The sequence below is a fragment of the Macaca fascicularis genome, chromosome 4 (assembly GCF_037993035.2).
Source record: "Macaca fascicularis isolate 582-1 chromosome 4, T2T-MFA8v1.1".
Lineage (NCBI taxonomy): Eukaryota > Metazoa > Chordata > Mammalia > Primates > Cercopithecidae > Macaca > Macaca fascicularis.
Genome location: NC_088378.1, coordinates 25,121,205 through 25,146,200, shown reverse-complemented (window position 1 = coordinate 25,146,200; position 24,996 = coordinate 25,121,205). Strand labels below are relative to the sequence as shown.

At 36.1% G+C, this 24,996-nt stretch overlaps 1 protein-coding gene across 11 annotated transcripts in view; it reads left to right on the top strand.

The window, feature by feature from the left end:
- TBC1D32 (TBC1 domain family member 32) overlaps window positions 1-24,996 on the top strand; it is a 226,664-nt gene that overhangs the window by 121,483 nt on the left and 80,185 nt on the right. For 10 of the 11 annotated variants that reach the window (XM_065543266.1, XM_074036960.1, XM_005551691.4 and 7 more), the window contains 2 exons: window positions 19,930-20,052; window positions 24,432-24,540. In XM_065543266.1, coding sequence (XP_065399338.1) covers window positions 19,930-20,052; window positions 24,432-24,540 — 232 coding nt within the window. Of the gene's footprint in view, window positions 1-7,845; window positions 7,915-19,929; window positions 20,053-24,431; window positions 24,541-24,996 lie in introns of all 11 variants that reach the window. The other variant, XR_012433384.1, reaches the window with a different exon arrangement.

The window sequence follows — 24,996 nt, the reverse complement described above, 5'->3', positions numbered from 1 at the left end:
GATTTTTTTAACTTTCAGCTTTCATCTCTTATCTTTAGGGATTTAGAAGCTTAGCACTGAGATTTCATTGGCTCTCTTTCTCTCTCTCTGCTATAGTTTTATCATATTCTTGATTAAATCTGTATTAAAAGCTTCTATTATAATGTCTATAAATATTATTTATTGGTAGCTTAAGTAATATGACTATGTATCCTTTTTCTTAAAACTTTACTTTTCTTGGGGTTAATAATTGCATGATATTTTACGTTTACTTTATGTTCAGTATACATACTAGTAATATATCCCTAGGATATTTATATCCTAAAAATACACTGCTAACCTCTGCTACCGCATAATACTAATATAGTGCTCATTATGTCTCAGGTATTTGTATTGGTTTTATATTGAAGTCACTCAATTTCAGAACAAACTTTTGAAGTAGATACTCTTAATATCTCGTTTTGTTTTTTATTATTTTTTAATTAATTATTTATTTATTTATTTATTTTTGAGATGGAGTCTCGCTCTGTCCGCGGGCTGGAGCGCAGTGGCCGGTTCTCAGCTCACTGCAAGCTCTGCCTCCCGGGTTCACGCCATTCTCCTGCCTCAGCCTCCCAAGTAGCTGGGTCTACAGGCACCCGCCACCTTGCCCGGCTAGTTTTTTGTATTTTTTTTTAGTAGAGACGGGGTTTCACCATGTTAGCCAGGATGGTCTCAATCTCCTGACCTCGTGATCCGCCCGTCTCGGCCTCCCAAAGTGCTGGGATTACAGGCCTGAGCCACCGCGCCCGGCCTGGTTGTTTTGTTTTTTAAAACAAATGATTCAACTGGGACACAGAGAAGTTAAGCCATTCAATTAAAGTGACACAACTGGTAATTGGTATTGTTGGTATTTGAATCCAGATAGACCAGTTCCAAAGAATTGTAATGCCTAACCCGTATATTGTACTGCTTCACAAAATATATGTCAAGGTTCCCTACAATCATTCTTTCCAATTATGTTTTGTAACTACAAGGCTTTCACATTCCTGAGGGCAGGGACAATATCCTATTCGTATTTGTGAAAACATAAATTCTCAACCAGCTAAAAGGAATCAGGTAATCTATTTTTTTCTTTTATCACATTCTTTTGTTCCAGTTTGTACTGGAGGATTTTTTTTTTGGCCCTGAGCATCAGCCTTCATGGGATTTCCCTTCATCATCATCCTGGAAATTTCTTTTCTCTCTTCTGGGTTAGATCCCCTGTTACCTGAGATCCAATTACCTATCCTGGTTTACTCCCTTGTTTTCATGAAACCACTTTCTCAGTAGGAAGGGATGTATGGGAGGAAGTTTTTCAAGGTGGGAATGGGATGGAGGCTTCCACAATATAATTTCAGGAGCTGAAAAACCAATGGACAAGTTGTAACTGATTTATTACACCAGGAAAGCTAAAACCCAAGCTGGCAGTAGGGAAAACTCAGAAGCTACTTATTTGCATATTACGACGTTCTAGAAGTACTAGGAATTAAGGGCACTACTGAGAATGCAGATGAAAGTAGAAGATTAGGTGAAAGTCTAACCTTGTCAATAATAAGACTAGTTCCAATTACAAGACTCAGTTATGCTTTCAGATTTCCTGCATTCCTACACCATTTAGCAGAGTGACTGTTTTTCTCCTGCCTAAGCAGAACATTGGAGGGTTTTGCCTTCTGGAAACTAAATGAATCAGAGATACTAAGTGCCCCTGAGAGAAGGGATACTGTGCTGAAAATGGTTAAATGTTATTCACTGCCAATTCAAAGATACATTGTGATTATATTTTATTTCCTTCCCCAATTTTTTTCTTCTAGAATTAGTAAGGAATCATTTATTCCTATTTTTCATTTGCTTAGTTTTTCTATATATCTTGCAGTAATTTATCCCAAGATTGTTATTACAAAATATAATAATTCAGTACTAATATCCAATAGTTATAAGAGTGCTTACTGTTGGCAGGACCAGTCTAAGCTCTTTGAATATTTTGAGTCATTTAAACCTCAGAGCATTAAAGTTTCAGTCAACAGCAATAGCAGTAACATTCTTTCAGCTAATACAATATATAATTTTCCTTCCACAACAAAAATGGCCTTACGCTCTTCCCTAACAGGGAAATCTAGAATCCCATCAGTATTTATTTGGTGATTTTTCTTCTTTGTTACTTTAGTTCTAGTCGTATCTTCATATCGTTTAACCTATAGACTAAATTACAAAATTAACACCCTACGTAAGGCAGGGGAGAGATGGAGAAAAAGGAAATTAAAAATTTCCTTTTTAATAGATAAATGCTTACTTAACAGAGCAAAGTTTAAAATATGGTTAGTTAGTACAGTCTTTGTCTCTATAAGTGGACATGTGGCTTTAGTGGGTATTTATAACTTTTCCCCTTCTACCCAATCTGTTTCTCTTGTAATTCAAACAACTCTAGCTGGTTAGGATGCTATATATTGTCTATATCTAAGTTTTGTTTTTTTAATATCGAAAGCTTTGTTATTGAGGTTCTTGAGCCCTTTGTCATCTTGTCTGTATTGGTTTGCATTAGTCTTCCATCAATTTTTATCACTAGATATGGCAGTACTAGTAGGTGCTGCAGAGGATCCCTGGGGCACCAGGCTTTATTTACCTCTACCTCCATTGCATATGAGCAGTCTTCCTTTCACTGATCATCATGATCAGTTCCTCTAGCCAACGCGGTTAGCTTATTCTGCTATTGGTTCAGGGAGATGAGAAGCTTCAAAGGTTAGAGCAAAGTTTGAATTTTCAGTTCTAGTAGAAGTACGCTAGTTTGGAATAAGATCTCAAAACCATCAATTTTCTTACCACCCTTCACAAAGTTAAAGGGTTAGAAAACCAAAGAAAATCATTTTCCCTTCTACTCTTTAGTTCATAGACTCATATATTACAGGTATAAGAGAAATAACATCATATATTGGTTTCTAGTTCAGAGCATTTTGTGGGATAGCACCTCAGTTTTCCAAGGTGTTGTGTCCTACATGATATCATACTGAGTTTTCAACATGCCATTCCACCAATATCTATGATCATCTGCTTCTGGGAGCTAGGGTACATCATAAGACCAGTGAATATTTGCTCAGTGCCTTACATTTTTTTTTTATTGTTAAACTAGTTTCTTGACCAGAAACAGTGTTTTATGGATGCCATCACCCCTAGAAAGTCCATAGTAAGATAATGCTTGATAGAAAAGCATAGTAGCCAAGGATGTGAAGTTTTGTGTATGGTGTAAGAAGGCATTTTTAATGTAATCACCCTGCCACTAGGTAGCTTGTTGGTCTCCCCAGGGTTATTTACTATCTTCTGAGTCCAGGGTTGGTCTCTGCCTGTATCAATCTGGATGTTCAGTAATAGCTGTAGTCAGATCATCTCTGATGAGGGAGTCTATATTGTTCAACTCACAGATATTTCCTATACAAATTTGGCAACCAATCTGGCATTGTGTATTACATGACTTTCTAAAATATAGTTTATATGTGCACAATAGCACTCCACCATCAAGTGAAAGTGACATTTGTAAGATAAGTTTAAAGTAGCCCTGATAACACAAGTGAATTGTATGAGCATATGATTCACATTCACAATGTACACCTCTGGCTCATGGGAAATTTTCTCTAACTAGGTGACCAGGGAAGAAAAATGGTTACTAAATCTGATTTATAGGTTGTATCATATAATATATTATAACTGCTAGAATTGGACTACTTTTCAAAGAGGGAAAATTTTGAAGTAGCGTATCTACTCATTTACTTTGGAGATGGATGAGACTTCAGCTACTGATTTGTATAGATTTATAGACCATTGCTAATGGTTGGGCTAGATGGTCAGGGGCTCAGAATAAAAAAAACTTGCGGAATAGTATGAGAAGATTGGTGGAAAAAAGTATGTAGATGGTCCTCTGAGAATACATACAGGTTGAGAGAATAATTTTGATTTGTGAATGTTCTTTAAGGGCTTCCTCTTCCTGCAAAGCAGGCAAAATAATCCCTTGCATTGATAGGTCGCCCTCTTTCATCAGCTGTCCTAGTGCTTGCTCGAATGGGATTATGTGCAAAGTGGCCATGATGGTAGGAGCTCAAAATTATGTTTACCAAATTGAGGATCACAAAGTAAGAATAGTTATTTAACAAAGGGAACATAGATTCACTCCAAAATCCTAGAAATCTGTGTGTGATCTCATATTGCACCTTGTCAGAAGTTCCTGTACTATCCAATCTGTCATTGAAACCATGACCAGCATTGAACCTGCTGGAATAAAGGCCCAAGTGATAGACTATCTGACCTTGGAGGCTGCATGAGTTTTGTTTGTTTGTTTGTTTTTGCTGTAGGTCATAAAGTTGACAGAATTATAGGTGATGTCATAAGTAGTTCTGAGCAGTACACCCAAATATTATAGAAGTTGCTTCCAAAATTGGAAGAGGCTAAAATCATGTGTTGTGCCATTTTCTTGGTGGTAATTAATGTGAGATGTAGCAATTTGTCATGCATTTTACAGGTGATTCTAGAACTCAGAAACTTTACTGAGACAGCAAGCCTCTCAATTTTTATGGATTACTTAACCTCTGGAATTCTCGTTTTTACTAAAGCGTATAGAGTACTACTTTCTGCCCACCTAAGTCCAGTTAATGTTATATCATCAATGAAGTAGTTTTTCATGATGACCTCTGGTTTGGTAGGACAATCAAGGCTACCCTAGACCAAATTTTGGTAAAATGATAAAGATTTGTTGTTGTTCATGCCAGGTGAAAGTACCCTGTTTCTGACGTTCACATTTGGCCAAGTCAGCAGTATCTTCCCAGTCATAGAGACTGTTGATTCACTCTTGTGAAGAAATTTTTATCTTGATGAAGTCTTCTTACATACAATGAACAGATACACTATTGTAAAGCTTAAGAAAACCTAAGAATATTGGGCAGATTGACCAGTACTTCCAGCTTCTCTGGTGTATATGAGAAGTTTGTTCCCTGAAGCATATAGTGCGTATTGTCTGTGTTTAGTATTTCAGAGGGTTTTGATAGCAGCCATAAAAACATCTGGGTAGTTTTTTATTTCTGTGAGAAGACTGTTGGAGAAATTCTGCAACTCTCCATTGGCATCTTGGACATCTTGTACTGTGTTTTTTCTTTCCAATGGGTGTACATACAGTTCATAAATTGTGACCATTTAATTTATATAATATGGTTTAGGGATTTCTGTATTTCTTCACAGAAGGTTTAATTCACTTATTACAAAAGGGGAAGAGAAGATGTAATGATGATAGGTTTCTGTGAAAATTATTTGTCTAAGATCATACTTATGTGTAGCACAAGATTCCTGATAGAAATAGGGACTTGGCCTTCAGTGCCTGAGGTGAAGTGAGAAAGTTGATAAACCTGACTCAAGGAGGCAAGACACTTGACTGAATATCACCTCAAGTGTACAAATGCTTTCCTAGATTTACTAAAAGTCTAGATACCTCCCACCTTTTGCCACCTGCCGTGCCTCTAAAGCTTTGCTGCAAGCAAACAAACTGTTATGTCTTTATCATCTTCAAAGAGCATCTCATATCCTCAAGGGTACTAGACTTTTGGAGCCTCTGAGAGCCTTAAAATTATGATAGTAGAATAATAGTTGCACATTGCTTAGCATTGTATGAAATGGGGAAAAAAGGAACAGCTAGGAATTTTACTGTCTTTCCTTTGGTGTACAGAAACTTCTCTATCTTGATCAAAGTAACTTCATAAGGCCTAATCTAAGAGGGTTTTTGTGTGGGATAGATGGAATTAGTCTGTTTTTCTGTGTCCTAAGAGACATAAACACAGAGATGCTCTGGTGTATTTACACACACACACACACACACACACACACACACACACACACACACACACAGAATCTGTCTTTCTCTTTCTCTGTTTTCTGAAATTCCCCTGTTAATATACTGTTGATATCTTTACATAAATTTACTTTAAATGATTTGTAATACTTTTATCTTTGTCATTAAAAAAATCTAAAAATATACTATTAAAACTTGTATTACCTGTTAATTTGGATTTAACATGGATACTTGTTTACTTTTTTTTTCAGCCAGCTTTATATGTGAAATACATACCTGATTTTTTTTTCATAATTGGGAACTTTGGATTGGGGCCAACAAAAATAAAACCTGACAATTTGTTGCTTATAATTCTAATAATAAGAATGTTTACAGACATACTTTTCTGGTCATTTTGCTAGATTGGTGGATATAAAATAACCCGTATACTTCTATTCACTTTGTAAACCTAGCCTTAATATTATGGTTAGGCAAAAAAATAAATTCTGTTACTCAAGTGCTGTTTCCTTCTATGTTTAGTCTAACTGCTAGCTTATGCAAATATGCTGGTATAATTAATGAGCCATTAAGTCTGTTTATTAGATGATTACATAATTGAGTACCAAATGGCATTTAGCTGATAGCAAGTCTTGCAGGAATCTTTATACATAATCATGAAAGTATGCATTCTTTTATTAGTATTCTGAATTTGTTCATTTGTTGCATACCCATTTAGACTTCTTGTCGATATAATATATACTTTTTCTCATTACTTACCCTAGCATAACACTTCAGTTTTTAATGAAATATTACAAATATAAATATTTGATAAAATATAAACATACAGCTTAACAAATTGTTGTAAAATAAATACTCATGAAATCTCAATCAAGTAAACAGAATTTGCAAGTACTATTTGCATTTGTTGGTCATGATTCCTTCCCTTCCCTCTAATGGTAACATTTTGACTTTTATGATGTTTGCTTCTTTGGTTTACTTATATGTATTTTATTACCTAGTCATGTATTCCTAGACAGTGTATGTATTTTTGGGTTTTTACATTTATATGTCATAGTTGTACATATTTTGGGGATATGTGTGATATTTTGATCCGTATATACAATGTGTAGTAATCAAATCAGTGTAACTGTGAACCACCATTTTACTCCCTACTTCCATGAAATCTACTTTTTAAACTCCCACATGAGTAAGAATGTGTGATATTTGCTTTTTGTGCCTGGTTTATTTCACTTAACATAATGATGTCCAGTTCCATCCATGTTGTTGCAAATGAGAGGATTGCATTCTTTTTGATGGCTTAATAATATTCTATTTTGTGTATGTATTACATTTTCTTTATTTATTTGTTGATGGACACTTAGGCTGATTCCATACCTTGGCCATTGTGAATAATGCTGCAGTAAACATGGAAGTGCAGACACCTCTTTGATATACTGATATCCTCTTCTTTGGATATACACCCAGCAGTGGGGTTGCTGAATCATATGTTTATTAGTCTGTTCTCACACTACTATAAAGAAATACCTGAGACTGGGTAATTCATAAAGAAAAGAGATTTCATTGACTTACGGTTCTGCAGGCTGTACAGGAAGGATGGCTGAAGAGGCCTCAGGAAATTTACAATCATGGCGGAAGGCAAAGGGGAAGCAGGCACATCTTACATGTCTGGACAGGAGGAAGAGAGAGAGAAGTGGGAGGTGCCACACACTTTTAAAGAACTAGATCTCATGAGAACTCGCTATCATGGGAAGAGGAGGGGGAGGAATCTGCCTCCGTGATCCAGTTACCTCCCACCAAGCTCTCCTCCAAAAATGGGGATTACAATTTGACATGAGATTTGGGTAGGGACACAGATTCAAACCATGTCAATATGGTAGTTATATTTTTAATGTTTTGAGGAACCTCCATGCTCTTTTCCCTAATGGTTGTTCTACTTTGCATTCCCACCAATAGTGTATGAGTGTTCCCCTTTCTCTGCATCCTCACCAACACTTGTTATTTTTTTTTTGTCTTTTTGATAATAGCCATTCTAACTGAAGTGAAGTGTTATCTTATTTGGGCTTTGATGTGCATTTCCCTGGTAATTAGTGATGGTAAGCATTTTTTCATATACCTCATAGCCATTTGTATGTCTTCTTTTGAGAAATATCTGTTTATATCTTTTGCCCATTTTTAAATTGGGTTATTATTATTATTATTATTATTATTTGCTACTGAGTTGTTTGAATTCCTTGTATATTCTGCTTATTACACTTTTGTTGGATGGATACTTTACAAATATATTCTCATGTTCGGCAGGTTGTCTCTTCAGTTTGTTCATTGTTTTCTTTGCTGTACAGAAGCTTTTTAGCTTGATGTAATCTCATTTGTCTGTGTTTGCTTTGTCGCCTTTGCTTTTGAGGGCTTACCCAAAAAATCTTTCCCTGGACCAATGTCCTATAGTGTTTCCCCAGTGTTTTCTCCTAGTAGTTTCATAGTTTCAGGTATTACAGTTAGATCTTTAATCCTTTTGCATGTGGTGAAAGATCTAGTTTCAATCTTCTGCGTATGAATATTCAGTTTTCTCAGCACCATTTATTGAAGAGAGTGTTTCTTCCCCACTGTATGTTCTTGGAAACTTTGTCAAAAAGGACTTGGCTGTAAGTGTGTAGATTTATCTCTGGGTTCTTCTTTCTGTTCCATTGGTCTGTGTGTCTGACTAAACAATATATTTTAATTTTGTTACTTTTTGTACTTCATTTTAATTACTATAGCTTTGTAATAAGTAAAAATAACTGATAGAGCAATTCTTCTTGCTTTGATATTTTCGAAAATATCTCAAGCTATTTTTAGTCCTTTTCTTTCCATATAAATTCCAAAATCAGCTTATCACATAAACCAACTCACTAAGATTTTAATTATCATTGTATTGAGTCTATAGATCAATGATTGATGAATTAACATCTGCATAATACCGCTTTCCAATCTGTAAACATGGCCTATATCTCTGTTTAATTAGATTTTCTTTAATTACTCTTATTAAAATTTTATAGTTTTCTATGTAGAAGTCTCATATATCTTTCATGGATTTATTTTTTTTAGCTTGATAATATGTTCCCCAGTGTATTTTATAGTGTGTGGCAGTATCAGTGAGCAGTTAAGAATGTGGACACTGGAACCACATTGCAACACTGTTGTTAGGGAAGGTCCGTAACCTCTCTGTGCCTCTGTTTCTTTTTATATATGGAGACAAAAGCTGTATGTTTCTTACCAAGTTCATGAGACTGAATATGTTACAACTCTCCCAAATTTAGAACATGGTAAGCACTTGATAAGTAGTGATAAGTGTCTATTAGATTCTTTCAGATTATTAGTGGAGGTATTTTGTTAAATTCTCCACAAATATTTTGTACAGTTTTGATTAAATTATTACATAATATTTATTTAAATTCATAAATAAAGTTAGTCAAGAATACACATCTTTAAAATATTTAACATTCTCATCTTGGTAGGTGCTTTCTCTTTATTTATTGAACTCTTCACATTTTTCAGTCATACATTGTAGCTTTCTTCATATAGATCCTGTCCTTTTTATGTTGTATATTATCATCTGTAATATTATATCATCTATTATCATCTGTTATATTTTTTGCTATTGCTAATGGAGTCTCTTCTTCCATGGTAATGCTTCATTGGTTATTGCCGGTATGTTATAAGTAAATTTATTGGAGTTTTATTTTTGGTACTTTTTTTTTACAGGCCACCTACATAATTTTCACACACACACACACAAACTCACACACACACACACACGCATACTATATATATATGTGTGTGTGTGTATATATATATAAAAAATATATTTTTGTCTCCATATATAAAAGAAATATTTATTTGTAAAATATATATATAGTATGTGTGTATATATGTATGTATGTGTGTATATGTATCCCCCCTGCCATTTCCAATTGTTTTCTCCTTATCAACCAAATAGCAGCATCATATTTTTAATTGCTTAGCTGTTAAAGTTGGAGTTTATATTATTTTTATTGCTCTATTAAAAAATTACTATAAACTTTGTGACTTAAAGCCATGCATATTTACTATCTCAGTTTTTGTCTAGACACACCTTAGCTGGTTCCTCTGTTCACAGTCTCACACGGCTGAAGTCAAGATGTTGACTGTGGCCGTGGTCTCATGTGAAACTCAAGAAACATCTGCTTCCTAACTCACATAGGTTGTTGGCCGAGTTTAGTTCTTTACAGATTTAGGACTGAAACCTTTGTTTTCTTGCTAGCTAAAGGCTGGAGGTCCTTTCTTACAGCTATCTATTGAAAGTTGCCCTCAACTCCGAGCACAGAAGACACCCCAACAAGAAGAGCACTACAGTCTTATGGAATGTAATCTTGTAATCACATACATATAATCACATCCATCATATCACCTATACCATGCTCCATTGGTTAGAGACATATCATAGGACCTGCCTACACTCGGGAGAAGGGAATCACACAAGAACATGAGCACCAGGATGTGGGCATCTTGGGGGCCACCCTAAGAATCTGGACAATGCAGAGCCATTTTTTCAGTCCAGAAATCCTAACAATACCCTGTTTTAAGCTACTATCTTATCTAAATTATTGCGATAGCTTTTTAACTGGTTTCTTTTTGTCTGCTCCTGGCTAATTTTAGCCTATTACGTGCGTAGCAGTTGGAGTGATCCCATTAAAACACAAATCAGGTAATCTCAGTCGTGTACTCACAAAGCTTTTCATATCATCAGTATGAAACCATCCCCAGTGATTTCTCATGTCACCATAAAAAAATCCAGAGTCATCACAATGGATCAGGACCCCCTTCTGATGTGATTTGGCTTTCTGTCCCCACCCAAATCTCATGTTGAATTGTAATAATCCCCACATGTCAGGGGTGGGGCCAGGCAGAGATAATTGAGTCATGGGTGTGGTTTTCCCCATACTGTTCTCAAGATAGTGAGTTCTCATGAGATCCGATGGTTTTATAAGCATCTGGCATTTCCCCTGCTGGCACTTCTTCCCTTGCCTGCTGCCATGTAAGATGTGCCTTCCACCTTCTGCCATCATTGTGAGGTTTCCCCAGGCATGTGGAACTGTGAGTCCATTAAACCTCTTTCCTTTATAAATTACCCAGTCTTGGGTATGTCTTTATCAGCGGTGTGAAAAAGGATTAATACACCTACCTAGCATTGTTTTGACCTCATCTCCTAATACAAGTTGAGTATCCCTTATCAGAAATGCTTGGGATCAGAAGTGTTTTAGATTGCAGATTTTGAAATACTTGCATATACATAGTTTGATATCTTGGGGGTAGGGCCCAAGTCTAAACATGAAATACATTTTTGTGCCATATAAACCTTATACAAAAAGCCTGAATGTAATTTTATACAATACTTTAAAATAATTTTGTACATGAAACAAAGTTCGTGTACATTGAACCATTAGAAAACAAAGGTGTCACTATCTCAGCCACTAATGTGGGCAATCTGTGTTTGCCTGCTGTCACCATCTTTCCTGACTCTAAATTTGTATGCTACTATATTAGTCCATTCTTACATTGCTATAAAGAAATACCTGAGATTGAGTAATTTATAAAGAAAAGAGGTTTAATTGACTCATGGTTCTGCAGACTATACAAGAAGCATAGCAGCTTCTGCTTCTGGGGAGGCCTCAGGAAGTGTCCAATCATGGTGGAAGGCAAAGGAGAAGCAAGCATCCTACATGGCAGGAGCAGGAGCAAGAGGGAAGGTGCTACAGACTTTTAAACAACCAAAGCTCATGAGAATTCATTCACTATCACGAGAACTCACTCACTATCACGAGAACAGCACTAAGGGGATGGTGTTAAACCATTGAGAAATTCACCCATATGACCCAGTCACCTCGCACCAAGCCCCACCTCCAACATTGTGGATCACAATTTGACATGAGATATGGGCTGGGACATATATCCAAACTATATCAGCTACTGATAAGCAATCATTTCCTTACACTTATTCACACATAGTATTTAACACTAAAAAATGTGACATACCGTTTATACAGTTAAAAAAAAAAAAAGACATATTCAGGATAACTGGCAGCACAGTAGCATCACCAGAACACCTGTATTAGCTGTTGAACAATAAAACTGCAGGCTTTCAGTCTCCACCGTGATGCTGTACCTTGGGCCAGGTGTGGTGGCTCACACCTGTAATCCCAGCACTTTGGGAGGCCCAGGCGGGTGGGCGGATCATGAGGTCAGGAGTTTGAGACCAGCCTGACCAACATGGTGAAACCCCATCTCTACTAAAAATACAAAAATTAGCTGAGCGTTGTGGCGTGTGTGTCTGTAATCCCAGCTACTCCGGAGGCTGAGGCAGGAAAATCGCTTAAACCAGGGAGGTGGAGGTTGCAGTGACTGAGATCGTGCCACTGCACTCCAGCCTGGGTGACAAGAGCGAAACTCCATCTCGGGATGGGGGGTGCGGGGGGAACAGGTAATGTACATTGAACAGTAGGAATGCCAAGTAAACTGTGTGTTGTACGTTTTGACTGTGTTGTGACCGTGATCCATAACATGGTGTGGAATTGCCCACTTGTGGCATCATGTTGGTGCTCAGAACATTTTGGATTTTGGATTTGGGGATGCTCAATATGTACTTCTCCCTTTCTTATTCCACTTCAGCTATATTGGCCCCCTTACTGTTCAAACCTTTGCTATTCGGCTGAAGCTATTTGCTCTACCTGGAACACCTTTTCCTCCAATAGCTATATGGCTTACTTCCGCATTACTTTTAGGTCTTTCCTAAAAAGGTTATCACCTTCTTAGTGAGCTCTGTCCTGACCACCTTATTTAAAATTACACAGAGTGATACATTTTTTCACTCCCTTGTTAAAACTCATTTTTCACTTTCTTGTTTTAGTTGTATCCATTACTTTGTTGTTTAATTTTTAATTTTGTTCATTGGCAGTTCCCTTCCTTTACCATTTAGAGTTCCGTAAGGACTGGGATATCTGTGTGTATGTGTGTGTATTTATTGCTGAATTCCCAACATTTAAAATGGTAGTAGGCACTTTGTAGGTGTTCAACCAATGTTTTTCTAAGTAAATTGAAATTTATGTCATTAGGAGATGAATTCACAAATAGTTTAATTGTTTTCTTTTTTTTTATTATTATACTTTAAGTTCTAGGGTACATGTGCATAACATGCAGGTTTGTTACATATGTATACTTGTGCCATGTTAGTGTGCTGCACCTATTAACTCGTCAGCACCCATCAACTCGTCATTTATATCAGGTATAACTCCCAATGCAATCCCTCCCCCCTCCCCCCTCCCCATGATAGGCCCCAGTGTGTGATGTTCCCCTTCCCGAGTCCAAGTGATCTCATTGTTCAGTTCCCACCTATGAGTGAGAACATGCGGTGTTTGGTTTTCTGTTCTTGCGATGGTTTGCTGAGAATGAGGATCTAGAACTAGAAGTACCATATGACCCAGCCATCCCATTACTGGGTATATACCCAAAGGATTATAAATCATGCTGCTATAAAGACACATGCACACCTATGTTTATTGTGGCACTATTCACAATAGCAAAGAGTTGGAATCAACCCAAATGTCCATCAGTGACAGACTGGATTAAGAAAATGTGGAACGTATACACCATGAAATACTATGCAGCCATAAAAAAGGATGAGTTTGTGTCCTTTGTAGGGACATGGATGCAGCTGGAAATCATCCTTCTCAGTTTGTTTTCTAATAGTGAACATTCTATCTCCTTTCACATAGCATGCCTCTTTATTTTATTCTTGTCTTTTTGCATTATCTTGAATTTCTAGAATGATGTTAAAAAATAATGGGCAGTTTTGCCTTCCTGATGACTTTAATGGGAATGCTTTTCCTGTTTATGCTTTAGGTCTTGTATTGAGATAGATTTGTCTTTTTAAAAATCAAATTAAAGAGGTAACCTTTCTTTAATTTACTCAGAATTTTTTGGAGGACAAGGAATGGAGAGTAGATGTTGAATCTTAAATCAAAGAGCTTTTAAGCATCTGGTCCAATGATTATATGGCTCTCTTCTGTTACATATTGATGTCATAAATTACATCAGAAGATACTTTAATATTAAACTCTCTTTTTATCCCTGGAATGATCTGTACTTGGTCACAATATGGTACTATTTTAATTTACTGCGGGATTAAATTTGCTAAGCTTTACATTATTTCTAGTACTTGTAAGATTTTAAAAGTCTTACATCATTTGTTATTTTAGATTTACTCATTCCCTAATTAGCAGAATTCAATCCAGGTATGTATTTGCTCATAAAGTTGCCCCAGTTCACCTTGGATCACCTCATTTTACATCCAGATACTTTAGATGTCTCTTTTCAAATCTTAACTAAAAATCCACTGACAGTTACTTTCATTATCTGTTCAGTGGTTTAGTAGCCTAAAGAAAGAAAAGGGCTTCCCTAAACCCTCTTAACCTATAGCCTTTTATATCTGGGTTGATGATAACATGATCCTCCCTATTGTTAAAACTAAACACCCAAGAGTCATTCTTGATTTCTTTCTTCTTTTACTCTACATCATAATTAGTTCACCAGGAAATCTTATCACTTTTTTTTTTTTTTTTTTTTTTGACAAGGTCTGTCACTCAGGCTAGAGTACAGTGGTGCAATCACAGCTCTCTGCAGACTCGACCCCCTGGGCTCAGGTGATTCTCCCACCTCAGCCTCTCCGGTAGCTGGGACCTATTGGTGCGTGCCACCATGAGCAGCTAATTTTTTATATTTTTAATAGAGACAGGTTTTGCCATGTCGCCCAGGCTTGCCCGGAACTCCTGGACTTAAGTGATCAGTCTGCGTCAGCCTCCCAAAATGCTGGGATTACAGGCATGATTCACTATGCCTGGTCCCTTTACTCTTAACATAATTTAAAATTTCTATATGTATTAGAGTCTATGTCTTTATTTTCTTTTGCTTTGTCATTAAAACTGTCTGAATACTTACAGTTTGTAATATGTTTTAATATCTAATCATGTTAGACTTCCTTCCAGTTTTGTCCTACTGTTCTGGTATTGAATGTTGCTGCAGCTATATCTGGAACAATTTGATTTCCCCTCCTTCTGCATCCCTCACCCTACTCTTGTAGTAACTTGATCTTTTTGCCTGGACACCCCAATGGTTCTTTGTTACCTGTTAAGCTTAACTTTACCAGGTTCTGTCTCTGTGCTGATTCTTTTGATTCAATTTACTCTGGGACATATTGTACAGTTTACGTACTTGGATTGATGGCTTTTTTTCTCCCGGGAAGAATTTCTTGACTAATATCTTTAAAGATATATCATGTTAGATTATTTCAGTTTTCTCTTCAAGAAATCAATAATTTAAACTCCTTATTTCCATTATACTTTTCACACTTTTGTCATTCTGTTCCTTGTATTTGTTATCTTCTTAACAGTATCTGTTTTCCATTTTACTGTTTGCAATTATACTTTCATTTCTATGACAGTTTTATTCTTCTGTTTCATTCCTTAGCTCTGCCAGCTCATGTTTTACTTTTTCTGGTTGCTGTTTCTTCCCTGTGTTCATAGATTTGTATTTTGTGCAAGGAGCTTAATGGAGACCACTGCTTTATCAAACCTGTTTAATTCATAGAAAATTGTGTGTTCACAGTTTAAGTATTTAAAGACAACTTGTTTTTAGTATGTATCTCCCATCTGTTTATCTTTTTAAAAATTTTTTCTTATAGCACCTTTGTATGGTACTTCTTTTTGGAGAGATGTGAGCTTTTTAGCAGCAGCTGTTTGTAGGAGGCGTATGCTTAAGAGAAACTACAGAAGCTAGGGCAGTGCTCCTGGTTAGATGGAATTTTTCTAAAGGCCCAAATTTTGTATGTGTGTGTTTGCACCTTTTCCAAGCCATCCTCTCCTCTCCCCTAGTACCCCTCATATATCTTGATATGGAGGTAGACAATTTTCTGTTTGTTAGTAATTGTCTCTATAGTCTAACTAGTAATTAATTGTTAATTGAGTTTTTTGTGACTTCTGGTTCCACTGTGCTCCTTCTGCTTCTTGGAGTCATATTGGGGGTCCTGTGTATTCCATTTTCACTGTTGAAAACAGAGGATTAGGCATTGACTCTTGGGTTATATTCCTTATTTTTGAGAATTTTATTTTGTTTTTCTTCTTAGAAATGTATTTTGCTTTTATTTTTGTATTAGTCAGGTTTCTCTAGAGGGACAGAACCGATAGGATAACAGGTATATATTAAAGAGAGTTTATTAAGGAGTATTGACTCACGCAATCACAAGGTGACGTCCCACAATAGGCCATCTACAAGGAAGCCTTGCTTCTGCAAAGAGCAAGGAAGCCAGTCTGAGTCCCAAAGCTGAAGAACTTGGAGTTCGATGTTGGAGGCCGAAAAGCATCCAGCATGGGAGAAGGATGTAGCTCGGGATACTAAACCAGTCTAGTCTTTCCACATTCTTCTGCCTGCTTTTGTTCTGGCTGCGCTGGTAGCTGATTAGATTGTCCACACCCAGATTGAGGGTGGGTCTGCCTTTTTCAGTCCACTGACTCAAATGTTAATTTCCTTTGGCAACACACTCACAGACACACCCACAAACAATACTTTGCATCCTTCAATACAATCAAGTTGACACTCAATATTAACCATCACAAATCCACCCTTTGTCAATGTGAACTCATAAACATCTGAAATCATACATAATCTTCATATAAAGACAATAAAAAGATTATAATTATGCCTAACATAATACAACTATCCTTCGTACAACTGGAAAGACATCAATCCCCAACCCAAATGCTACTACATAAAGTTAACAACACTTAAATGCTGATATGAAGTCAAGAAATCTACATCACATGATAAAGAAGAAAGGAAATAAAATGAAGATATTTTCTTAGTACAAATGTATATATGCACAAGCATGTTCTTAACAAAATAAAGAGGAAATACTCATGACAATTACAGTTCTCATTTCTGCAGCTGGTCACATGGTCATAGCTGGTATTGATGACTACCTTCTTCTACTACCCATTCTGTATTCTCTTTGCCTTCAGCATGCACCTCAGCAGCTCATGGTTTTTTACCTGGTGGAGTGACCCAAACCTTCATTCTTGAAGGGTCTGAGCCATTTGTAGTCCTGCCTAGATTTAGCTGTTGTAGTTTCCCATTGACCTTAATCACAGGGCCTGGTAATACTAAGAGACACCCTAATGGATCTCCTGTATTCCATGCATACTCTTCCTTACCTCCATTGTGGAGTAGTACACTGATTTCATCCTGATAGTCCAGGTCAGTCACCCCAGCCAACCTTGTAACTCCCTTCTTAGCCTGTTGACTTAAAGGTAAGAGTAGCCCAAAATTTACTGTATTATTCTATTTTCATACTGCTGATAAAGACATACCCAGGACTAGGTAGTTTATAAAGATAAAGAGGTTTAATGGACTCACAATTCCACGTGGCCTTGTAACCATGGTGGAAGGTGAAAGGCACGTCTTACATGGTGGCATTCAAGAGAGAATGAAAGCTAGGTGAGAAGGGTTTCCCCTTATAAAATCGTCAGCTCTCATGGCACTTATTCACTACCAGAAGAACAGTATGAGTGAAACCGCCCCCTTGATTCAATTATCTCCCACTAGGGCCTTCCACAACATGTGGGAATTATGGGAGCTACAATTCAGGATGAGATTTGGGTGGGGGCACAGCCAAACCATATCAATTTTTTTTTTGAGAAATGTTCTGGTTTATATATATGAATGACAGCCACAATATCCTGTCTCATTCTTTTCCTTCTTCAGCACCATTTGTCCTATTTTTACTGCCTTTGGCTACCCTTCAATTTATTTTGTGGTTAAACATTTCTGTGATATGCTGTTTTTCTCCCTCCTCCATGCTTTGGATTATTTCTAAGATGAGAAAGGGAAATGCCAGCATACTCCATCATCTTTTCCCTAGAAGGCTAACATATCTTTCATCTTGCCTTCACCTATATTTTACCTAACAAAAATGTTTTTATTTCTGTAAATTGAGCAGAGAATAGCTCTCTAAAGTAATGATAGATTTGTCTTTAGTTTTATATTCGTTTGAATATTTTAGCCACGTTGTAGAGAGTGACATTGAATTGCCATTTTTGACTCTTAAAGGCATCCACAAAACTTTTTTTCCTTTACTTATGTGTGCTTTTGTATAGGTAAAACATGCAGTTGTACCAAAACTCAAAAATCAATACCAGTAAGAAGTAAATTCCCTTATGTGTGCTTTTGTATAGGTAAAACATGCAGTTGTACCAAAACTCAAAAATCAATACCAGTAAGAAGTAAATTCCCTGGTTGTCTCTCAGACCACAACTGCAGAGCTAACAGTTCTTCCTACTTGCTTTTCTCTCCTGTGATAGGTATTTTATGTAAAAACAAACATGTATTTATATGTATATTCATGGTTTTCTGTTTTTCACTCAAATGCTAGTACTAGACACAATATTTTGTGCCCCTCCTTTTTCAATTAATATTCCTTGGAAATAGTTCTTTATAAAAACCATAAGCTACTGTGTTCTAATATTTGCAAAGTATGCCACTTAAAAATATTCTGACATTTAAATTTTTTTCTGTGGATAGAGAGTGATTGATTGACTCATTGATTCCTATGTGGCCACTCTGCAATAAATATCCTTGTATGTAAGCCATTATGCTCATATTTCACTATAACTCTACAATAAATCAGTAAGTGTTATTGGAAGGTTGGTTTCTTCTTGGATCACCTGTTTCCTCAAATACCACCTTTCAGAGAGACCTTACCTAACCACCCACTCTACCATAGCCTCCCAGCATTCTCATCATATTATCTTTGTTTGAACACTTTTTAATCATAGAATTTTTAAACATATAAAAAATGTAGTGAATGGTATAATCTTTCATGTACCCATCACTCATCTTTATTATCAGTATTTCACCAGTCTTGTTTCATCTCCCTCCCTCCACATACATTTTTTTTTCTTAAGTACTTTAAAGCAAATTTCAGATATGCTGTTTTACATATAAAACATTCAGTGCATATCTCTAATAAGTAAGGACATGTTTTAAAAAATGAAACAAAAAAACCCTCACCATTGTGCCATTGTTACATCTAACAAAATTAACAATATTTTCCTGATCTCATCTCTTAATACTCCCATATTTTCTTGTGTGATTTAAAAATGCACTTTTAAAGTTTGCTTGAATCAAGATCAAAACAAAATCTTGACATTTGGTCTTTTTTTAATTTTTTAATTTAATTTTATTTTATTTTATTTAACTTGTAAGAGTTTCTTTTCCCCTCTGTTTTTTAAGACTTTTTGTTTTCTGAACAAATAATATATAAGTAATGTGTAGGATTCTCAAAACTCTGAATTTGATTGACTGTTTTCTCCTTATGGTGTTTTTAAATATGTTTCTCTAATGCTTGTGATTCCCATAAACTGATAATAAGATGTATAGGATTGATTAGATTGAGGTTCAGTTTCCTGGGCAAGAGTACTTCATAGACGGTGCACTGTGTGTGTCCTCTTGCATTATAATAGGAGACACATGATTTCTGTTTGTATCTTTTGATAATATTAAGATAGCTAAGTGGGCTTAGGTGTTCTCAGCTTGATCTGACAATTATAAAATTAGCCATTGACATTTTATCTAATGAACATTTTCTAGATTGGCAGCAAAATGATGATTCTATCATAACTTTGGTAATTAACTGCTGAATAAAAAGTTATGGCAATTTAGAGTTTTTCTGGATTTGCTAATGTTCTCTGATGAATTTTTAAATTAAGTGGCAGTTGAGAGGAAAATTTACTATTTATGTAGATTTAGATACATTTTTAAAAATCTGGATTAGAAATTATCCATGGTCTTTTAAAAACACTCAGTAAGAACAACTTTTGAAGAGGAGATTACTATTCTAATTGATTAAAAATATATCTGAAATAACTAAATGATACTTCCTGTAAGATTTATATTTTGATGTACAGGTATTACTTTGAGACATCAAGGATGTACTTATGCTTTTGGGACATATTTTACACAATCTACTTTTATTTTTCTTTTTTACATAGGTTATTAAGTGTGATATGCTGTGATCTGGACACTCTTCTCCTGTTAGAGGCTCAGTATCAGGTATCTGAAATGTTATTAAATGCTCAAGAAGAAAATATCTTAGAGACTTCAGAGAGCAACAGGTAAAAATGGGTAATTAAAACACAGTAATAGCAGTTTTCTTTAATGATGTTTCGTTAAGACAGTAATTTTTGATATAGTTTAATATTTTTCTGCTCTCTAAATCCAATCAATTTAAATAACAGAATACAAAGCAACTAAAGTGTAAATGTCACAGAAAGATTGTGATAGAAGTGTTTGGAGAGTGCTTGCAGAGTACTGCTTTCAAAGTCTGTTGCTTTTGTTGTGTGCACGTGCGCGCGCTTGTGTGTGTGCACGCGTGTATGTGGTACATAAAATTTTAGGTAAGACCTAACTTTATTAATGGTTCCTTAAGACTGTATCACCTTTTAATTCAGTATCGTAAGATGACCCATTGAACAAAATTTTTGATTTTGTGTCCTTTGCAGAGGCACTCTTTTCTCTGTCCTCTTAATTATGTTAGTTCATAGTCATAAATTCTGATTATTTCCAAAATGAGGTTATGGTAATATCCTGATAATTTTTTTTCATTAATAAATCACACTTGCCATTACCTCAGTTTGGCCGACTGTTGTCAAATACACACTCAATAGCTGGCATTGCCTTTCTGTCTGTAATTAATTTTAAAAAAGAGTATGTCTCATCTTAGCCAGGTCTTGGAAAATTATTATGGAGTATATTACTTGACACTCTAGGTTTTATGTAGAAGGAAAAGATTAACAGCTGCAGAGTATGGAAGCTGCTCACAAGTAACATTTAGATTTTGAATTTATTTATTTATTTATTTATTTATTTATTATACTTTAAGTTCTAGGGTACATGTGCATAACGTGCAGGTTTGTTACATATGTATACTTGTGCCATGTTGGTGTGCTACACCCATCAACTCATCAGCACCCATCAACTCGTCATTTATATCAGGTATAACTCCCAATGTAATCCCTCCCCCCTCCCCCCTCCCTATGATAGGTCCCGGTGTGGGTGTGTGATGTCCCCCTTCCCGAGTCCAAGTGATCTCATTGTTCAGTTCCCACCTATGAGGGAGAACATGCAGTGTTTGGTTTTCTGTTCTTGTGATAGTTTGCTAAGAATGATGGTTTCCAGCTGCATCCATGTCCCTACAAAGGACACAAACTCATCCTTTTTTATGGCTGCATAGTATTCCATGGTGTATATGTGCCACATTTTCTTTTTTTTTTTTTTTCTTGCAACTTAATTGTTCACTTTATTTTTTTTTTAATTTATTTATTATTATTATACTTTAAGTTGTAGGGTACATGTGCATAACGTGCAGGTTTGTTACATATGTATACTTGTGCCATGTTGGTGTGCTGCACCCATCAACTCGTCATTTACATCAGGTATAACTCCCAATGCAATCCCTCCCCCCTCCCCCCTCCCCGTGATAGGCCCCGGTGTGTGATGTTCCCCTTCCTGAGTCCAAGTGATCTCATTGTTCAGCTCCCACCTATGAGTGAGAACATGCGGTGTTTGGTTTTCTGTTCTTGTGATAGTTTGCTGAGAATGATGGTTTCCAGCTGCATCCATGTCCCTACAAAAGACACAAACTCATCCTTTTTTATGGCTGCATAGTATTCCATGGTGTATATGTGCCACATTTTCTTAATCCAGTCTGTCACTGATGGACATTTGGGTTGATTCCAAGTCTTTGCTATTGTGAATAGTGCCGCAATAAACATACATGTGCATGTGTCTTTATAGCAGCATGATTTATAATCCTTTGGGTATATACCCAGTAATGGGATGGCTGGGTCATATGGTACTTCTAGTTCTAGATCCTTGAGGAATCGCCATACTGTTTTCCATAATGGTTGAACTAGTTTACAATCCCACCAACAGTGTAAAAGTGTTCCTGTTTCTCCACATCCTCTCCAGCACCTGTTGTTTCCTGACTTTTTAATTTTGAATTTAAGGTACCAGGTTTAAAACTTAAGAAAACCTTGACTGAAAATATGATTGTTGAAGTCACTATAGAAATAATGCATGTCCTAATTCCATTTATTTAAATGCAGTAATATTGATCTAGGAAAGTATTCTTTAACTAATGTCATTATGCCTCCATCAATTTTTTGCTGTCTAGCAAAGAGAACTTAAAATGAAAAGTGAATTTAGCTTTTGTATTTTAAGAAATACATTGATTTTTGTATATGGTATAAGGAGGAGGTCCAGTTTCAATTTTCTGCATATGGCTAGCCACTTCTCCCAGCACCATTTATTAAGTAGGGAATCCTTTCCTCATTGCTTGTTTTTGTCAAGTTTGTAAAAGATCAGATTGTTGTAGAGGTTCGGCCTTATTTCTGGGTTCTCTGTTCTGTTCGATTGGTCTATATGTCTGTTCTTGTAGCAGTACCATGCTATTTTGGTTACTGTAGACTTGTAGTATAGTTTGAAGTCAGGTAGTGTGATGCTTCCAGCTTTGTTCTTTTTGCTTAGGATTGTGTTGACTGTTCAAGCTCTTTTTTGGTTCCATGTGAATTTTAAAATAATTTTTCTCATTCTGTGAAGAATGTCAATATAGTTTAATAATAATAGCATTGAATCTATAAATTGCTTTGGGTGGTATGGTCACTTTCTCAATATTGATTCTTCCTGTTCATGTGCATGGAACATTTTTCCATTTGTTTGTGTCATCTCTGATGTCTTTGAGCAGTGGCTTGTAGTTCACCTTGAAGAGGTCCTTCACTTCTCTTGTTAGCTGTAGTTCTAGGTATTTTATTCTTTTTGTGACAGTTGTGAACAGGAGTTCATTTATAATTTGGCTCTTGGCTTGCCTGTTGGTGGTGTATAGGAATGCAAGCGATTTTTGCATGTTGATTTTGTATCCTGAGACTTTGCTTATCAGCTTAAGAAGCTTTTGGGCTGAGATGATGGGGTTTTCTAGATAGAGGATCATATCATCTACAAATATAGTTTGACTTCCTCTCTTCCTATTTGAATGTACTTTATTTCTTTCTCTTACCTGATTGCCCTGGCTAGAATTTCCAATACTATGTTTAATAGGAGTGGTGAGAGAAGGCACCCTTGTCTTGTGCCAGATTTCAAGGCTAACGCTTACAGCTTTTGCTTATTTAGTATGATACTGTCTGTGGGTTTGTCATAAATGTAAAACCCACTTAAACGTAAAATCTAAAACTATAAAAACCCTAGAAGAAAATCTAGGCCATGCCATTCAGGGCGTAGTCATGGGCAGAGATTTCATGAGGAAGATGCCAAATGTGATGGTAACAAACACAAAAACTGACAAATGGGATCTAATTAAACTAAAAAGCTTCTGCACAGCAAAAGAAACTATCATCAGAGTGAACAGACAACCTACAGAATAGGGAAAACTTTTTGCATTCTGGCTATCTGACAAAGATCTCACAAGGCCTAATATCCAGCATGTACAAGGAACGTAAACAAATTTACAAGAAAAAAGCAAGCAGTCCCATTAAAAAGTGGGCAAAGGACATGACCAAATGCTTCTCAAACGAAGATGTACATGTGGCCAACAAACACAGGAGAAAAAGTTCAACATCACTGATCATTAGAGAAATGCAAATCAAATCCACAATGAGATGTCATCTCGCACCAATCAGAATGGCTATTATTAAAAAGTCAAAAAACAACAGATACTGGCATGGTTGTGGAGATCAAGGAATGCTTTTACGCTGTTGGGAGTGTAAATTAGTTCAACCATTTTGGAAGACAGTGTGGCAATTCCTCAAAGACCTAAAGACAGACATAGCATTTGACCTAGCAATCTCATTACTGGATATATACCTAAAATAATATAAATCCTTCTCTTAGACAGATACAGGCACACTTACGTTCATTGCAGCACTGTTCACAATAGCAAAGACACAGAATCAACACAAATGCCCATCAGTGATAGAAAATGTGATAGATATATAGCATGGAATACTATGCAGCCATAGAAAGGATCATGTCCTTTGCAGGGACATGAATGGAGCTGGAGACCATTATCTTCAGTAAACTAACATAGGAATGGAAAACCAAATACTCCAGGTTCTCACTTATAAGTGGGAGCTGGATGATGAGAACATATGGACACATGGTAGGGAACAACACACACTGGGGCCTGCTAAAGGGTGAAGCTGGGAAGGAGAGAGAGCATCAGGAAGAATAGCTCATGGATGCTGGACTTAATACCTGGGTGATGGGATGATCTGTGCAGCAAACCACCATGGCGCACGTTTACCTATGTAACAAACCTGCACATCCTACACATGTACCCCGAACTTAAAAAACTTAAAAATATAAATGTTAAATGAAGCAAAGAAAAAGAAAAACATTGATAAATATTTCTGCCTTTTTTCTTTACAATTCAGAGACTTGATTTAAAAATTAACACATTCAATCAAAGGGATGACAAAGGTGATATATTTATTTTTTTCAGGGACTTTATAATTGATGGCTTATCAGTGGAGAGAAATCATGTTCTTGTTAGAATAAATCTTGTTGGTGGGCCATTGGAACGAATTTTGCCTCCAAGGATACTCGAAAAGGTGAGTGTGGGGCAAAGAGAAGTGGGGTGTGTTTTTCTGACATATTTTGAAGCAAGATAGCCAATTCAAAGTCACCCTAAATTTTACCTCTTAAATGTCTGCATCACAGAGTTGAACTTATTACTTGAGAATATTTAGGATGCAAATAAATACTTTCAAACTAAAATAATATTTTTGATGTCTAGGGGTCATGAATGCTAAAGTAGGGTAAGTATTGCTTACATGTGTAGTAGAGTAGGTATTGTTTTATTAAAAAGTTGTCAGTTTTCTTGTGTGCCTTTGAATATTTTACTTTCAATGTCTTTCTTGTTCATGATACTTAACTTTTATTATTAAAGACATATTATTTTTTATTTTATTGGAAACATTGAGTACCTCTCCTTCCATCAATATTCAAGTATGGGTTTCTCATGGAGGTTTTTCATTTGTTTTCATTGTTGTTAAGAACCTTCTTGC